The 4,678-nt window shown below is 41.7% G+C and overlaps 2 protein-coding genes across 2 annotated transcripts; both read left to right on the top strand.

Moving 5' to 3' along the window:
* The first annotated feature begins 151 nt into the window (after positions 1 to 151).
* Positions 152 to 1,279, top strand: LOC117949774 (actin-related protein 6-like). Its single transcript, XM_034880315.1, has 2 exons — positions 152 to 300; positions 951 to 1,279. Exons 1-2 carry the CDS (start codon positions 164 to 166, stop codon positions 1,078 to 1,080), a joined length of 267 nt encoding a protein of 88 aa, XP_034736206.1. The 5' UTR covers positions 152 to 163; the 3' UTR covers positions 1,081 to 1,279.
* Positions 1,280 to 2,924: 1,645 nt separating this feature from the next.
* Positions 2,925 to 4,617, top strand: LOC117948967 (synaptonemal complex protein 3-like). The gene is made up of 4 exons (XM_034878936.1): positions 2,925 to 3,397; positions 3,486 to 3,567; positions 4,403 to 4,437; positions 4,598 to 4,617. The coding sequence occupies exons 1-4, from the start codon at positions 3,271 to 3,273 to the stop codon at positions 4,615 to 4,617; spliced, it is 264 nt and encodes an 87-aa protein (XP_034734827.1). The 5' UTR covers positions 2,925 to 3,270.
* Positions 4,618 to 4,678: the final 61 nt, after the last annotated feature.

The following is a 4,678-nucleotide window of genomic DNA, read 5'->3' as shown; positions in this document are numbered from 1 at the left end:
AACGTCCCTGTTAGTGATGGCGTTACATAGTCTGTCCACCAGAGGACGCTCTACAACGTCCCTGTTAGTGATGGCGATAGAGTAGCAGCTTATTCATGTGTTTTATGTCTATGTGTAGTACACATGTAACCATTAATCCGTCTGTGTGTGTTTCCCTGCAGAGATGCACGCCCACTTCTACCAGAACATCGTCCTGACGGGAGGAAACACGTTGTTCGCCGGCTACAGAGAGCGACTGGAGGCCGAGCTGCGCTCGCTCGCCCCCGCCCACCTCCCCGTGTCCGTCCTGCAGCCGGCCAAGTACGTCCAGCTTGGTTTAATAATCGCACACAGGGCTCAAAATGAACCTGCTGATGGGTGACATTGTAAAGTTAGTCGTGTGTGTGTGTGTGTGTGTGTGTGTGTGTGTGTGTGTGTGTGTGTGTGTGTGTGTGTGTGTGTGCGCGCGCGCGCGCACGCGCGTCCTGAATCCCGGATCCCGACCTGTTCGTCTAAAGTTATCAAACGGAAGAGGTGCATCATGGGTAATGTAGGCGCCAGCCTTTTAAAAGAGATGGGGGCTATTTGGGTGAAAGAACCCAAACTTCTGATGTAGAAACTTAAAAATCTGGTCAGATTAGACCCGAGGACATTAGGAGGGATACCGGTTTATTAACACGGGCGCGCTACTTGTCTGGACTCACACAGACTATAATACTGTCCTTACTGGTCCTTCATGGTCCTTAATGGTTCTTACTGGTCATTAATGGTCCTCACTGGTCCTTCATGGTCCTTACTGGTCATTAATGATCCTTACTGGTGGTTCTTAATGGTCCTTAATGGTCCTTACTGGTGGTCCTTAATGGTCCTTACTGGTCATTAATGGTCCTTACTGGTGGTTCTTAATGGTCCTTAATGGTCCTCACTGGTCCTTACTGGTCCTTAACGGTGTCTCCTGTGTCGCCCTGCAGCCCCATCTGTTACCCGTGGGAGGGGGGGAAGCTGCTGGCCCACAGTCCGGACTACGACGAGATAGTGGTGACGCGCGAGGACTACGAAGAGAACGGACATTTCATCTGTGAAGAAAAGTTTGATATTTGAATGAAATGAAACTGGGCTGCAGATGGCTCTTCATCATCATCATCATCATCATCATCATCATCATCAGGAGGACATAAATCATCTTAACAGATACAAGGCATAAAAAAATCTGCAAACTGACTCAATTCTGATTTAACCCTCATGTTGTCCTCATGTTGTCCTCATGTTGTCTTCATGTTGTCCTCATGTTGTCCTCATGTTGTCTTCATGTTGTCCTCATGTTGTCCTCATGTTGTCTTCATGCTGTCCTCATGTTGTCCCCATGTTGTCTTCATGTTGTCTTCATGTTGTCCTCATGTTGTCCTCATGTTGTCTTCATGTTGTCCCCATGTTGTCCTCATGTTGTCTTCATGTTGCCCTCATGTTGCCCTCATGTTGTCTTCATGTTGTCTTCATGTTGTCCCCTTGTTGCCCTCATGTTGTCTTCATGCTGTCCTCATGTTGTCTTCATGTTGTCCCCATGTTGTCTTCATGTTGTCTTCATGTTGTCCCCATGTTGTCCCCATGTTGTCTTCATGTTGTCTTCATGTTGTCCTCATGTTGTCTTCATGTTGTCCTCATGCTGTCCTCATGTTGCCCTCATGTTGTCCCCATGTTGCCCTCATGTTGTCTTCATGTCGTCCTCATGTTGTCTTCATGCTGTCCTCATGTTGCCCTCATGTTGCCCTCATGTTGTCTTCATGTTGTCCCCATGTTGCCTTCATGTCGTCCTCATGTTGTCTTCATGTTGCCGTCATGTTGTCTTCATGTCGTCCTCATGTTGTCTTCATGCTGTCCTCATGTTGCCCTCATGTTGTCCTCATGTTGTCTTCATGTTGTCTTCATGTTGTCTTCATGTCGTCCTCATGTTGTCTTCATGTTGTCTTCATATTGTCTTCATGTTGTCTTCATGTGGTCCCCATGTTGTCCTCATGTTGCCCTCATGTTGCCCTCATGTTGTCCTCATGTCGTCCTCATGTTGTCTTCATGTTGTCTTCATGTCGTCCTCATGTTGCCCTCATGTTGTCTTCATGTCGTCCTCATGTTGTCTTCATGCTGTCCTCATGTCAGGATCTGTCTTTAAAGCTGAAATGGAGTTAAATAAGTTAAATGTGAAATTAAAAGTTTTTTTTTACTTTATCTACGTGTTCTTTGGTCTTACCTGTTTCTGTGCTGAACGTTTTTATCCAAACTGTCATACATTTTGTAAGAAGATGGTTATTAATGAGTGTGATTTTAGACAAATATTTAAACCACCAGATAACATTTAAATAAGAGTTGTCTTTGCATGTGGTTCATTTTTATCTTCCTTTTAAAGTACTTTAATTTCTATTAATCTATAAGAAACCTGAAGTAATCTGATCTAAAGGAACAAAATGCCAGTTTCTTTTTAAATTACACTTCTTATTGTCCCATACATAGACATATGGTCACATACATGTAGTTCAGTGTCTCCAGTATTTTACATAGAGAGAATTATTTAAAGGTTTATGCAAAAAGTTAATTTCATTGACATTTCAGATATTTGCGTGTGTGATAGATTTCTTGCTTTCGGGCAGAATGATTTTTAAAGTGTTATTAAGATAAAAAGCGACTAAAGAGCAACTTCTATTCCAAATATTTTTCTTTACTTTTGCAAGCTTGTGCCAATATGAGACAACAAAGGCCCGAGTACTGTCCATACGTCATGACTTTCCCCCCTAGAATGGCATGTCCCGCCGTAATTTTTTTACTCTGCCTCTGATTCGCTTACCTTGACAACCCTAACCAATCCCACTCCTCTAGCCTAAACCTAACAAATCAACTAGCCAATCAGAGGCAGAGGAGGGCGGGTCTTACCGTCGCCATCCTTGGAAGAAATGAATCATGAGCAACCGGCGTTTTGTGGCGGGAAACAAGCCGAAATTAGCTCGGTAAATTTAGCTCGGCTTAGTTGTGTTGAGAGCAGTTTAATTTAGCTTCATTCACTTAGCATTAAAGCTACAAGCCAGGAGAGAAGTCCGTTTGAGTTAAAGAGTTAACTTAAACTACGTTGTGTCCGTCTGTTAATGACATTTATCAAATAGTCAGCTAGCTGAGTTGGCTAGCTCTATTAGCAGCGACCGCTAAGCTAACAGTTAGCTCGGTAGCATTAGCCCTCGTCAGCAGCATCCAGTGTGCGTTGTCCACTCGGACAAGCTCCCTAAACGTTCACTTTACCCGATTAGAAGAATGGCAGCAGTGAGAAAACAGATGAAGAAAAAACACCCGGAGGAAAAGTTGGAGAAGAAAGTGTTTGAGTTCATCCAAGAGGATGAAAAGAAAGAGCAGAGCGGCTCGGATGACAGCGCCAGAGATGGTGAGTGGAGCTAATGCTAGCTAGCGGATTTTGACAGTCGAATAACTTTGCTAACAAATGGACATTAACTTTGGATATTTGTCTCAAGATGAAACTCCAATAGTGGACAAGCAGGGCAAGAAGAGACCCGCAGCGGACTTTGATGAGGAGGGGGTGACTCATGCTGTGGGGTATTTATAATATTTTTACTACTTCTTTTTTTATTAGCTCAACAGTGACTGTGCATTTTTGAACGGCTCTGGTTCCGGAGATTATCGCCATTCAACATCTCCATTGACGTTTTATAATACTCTGATATAAATAGTTGTAATCCTGGAAATAAGCCCAGAAGTTACGTGATAAACCATTACAATAAATCCTTTAATTCGGCGCTTAATAATATTTTTTAAAACGGACGAAAAGTTACAAAACTGAACAGAAACCATTAGAGACGCTCGCTCTAACCGTTTGCCGGACCGCGGGTTCAGTGAGAGTGCGCTGAACCAATCAGAGACGCCGCTGTAACGCGTAGGATTGTGGGTAGTGTAGTTTTTCCCTCATGAGCTCGTGAATAAAACACGTCTGGCTTCTACAGGGGAATGAACATTTGTTTCATGAGTATAACTTAAGAAAATATTCCAACAATGAGATAATAATATGAATTAATGTTGTCTTTGGTGTTATTGTCTTTGTTTAACCTAACCTTAAACCTAAAGTAGTTTGATCTAAAGCAACAGAATCTTTATTTGTTTTGATATTTTCAATGCACAAAGAACGAGCTGAACAAAATAATAATATTTTAAATAATATTCAAAATCCCCAAATTAACCGTATTTTTACTCCCAGAAACTTAATGTGGAGCTCCGTATTCAATGATTTTTTGATTCTTTGCAGCAGCAAACATTAACTTGTATATAAAAGTATATGTATTTATCGAAGTACATGTATATATCAGGTAACTGTATGTATCTACTATGTTTATAAATCAAACATATATATATCACGTTTCTCTTTCCTCACTTTCAGAAATGAGGTCCAGTCCATGTTGGAGAGATTCGGAGGTAAGCAGGTTTTTGCAGGTGTGTTCATGTTGTTTTTCCTCTGGTTGTGTTAGTTGTGTTAGTTTTGTTCTTGTTTAGATAGAAATAGATAATATAGAACTAGATTGATCAATAAAGTCTTACTGATTCTGATTGAACCTTTCGGAAATTCATCTTGCAGCTTATCCCCTTAACGCCTGAATTTATATAGCTGTATATAAAAAAATGTTTTATGTGTGTTTTTGCCTTTAAGTAGATGGTA

The sequence above is a fragment of the Etheostoma cragini genome, chromosome 8 (genome assembly GCF_013103735.1).
Source record: "Etheostoma cragini isolate CJK2018 chromosome 8, CSU_Ecrag_1.0, whole genome shotgun sequence".
Classification (NCBI taxonomy): Eukaryota; Metazoa; Chordata; class Actinopteri; order Perciformes; family Percidae; genus Etheostoma; species Etheostoma cragini.
Note: the sequence above shows the minus strand (reverse complement) of the source record. Positions and strands in the feature narration are given on the sequence as shown.

Coding starts and splice junctions, on each gene's coding strand:
- LOC117949774 (XM_034880315.1), top strand. CDS start 164: ATGCACGCCCACTTCTACCAGAACATCGTCCTGACGGGAGGAAACACG. Junction 301..950: donor TCCGTCCTGCAGCCGGCCAA/GTACGTCCAGCT, acceptor GTCGCCCTGCAG/CCCCATCTGTTACCCGTGGG.
- LOC117948967 (XM_034878936.1), top strand. CDS start 3,271: ATGGCAGCAGTGAGAAAACAGATGAAGAAAAAACACCCGGAGGAAAAG. Junction 3,398..3,485: donor GGATGACAGCGCCAGAGATG/GTGAGTGGAGCT, acceptor ATTTGTCTCAAG/ATGAAACTCCAATAGTGGAC. Junction 4,438..4,597: donor CATGTTGGAGAGATTCGGAG/GTAAGCAGGTTT, acceptor TTCATCTTGCAG/CTTATCCCCTTAACGCCTGA.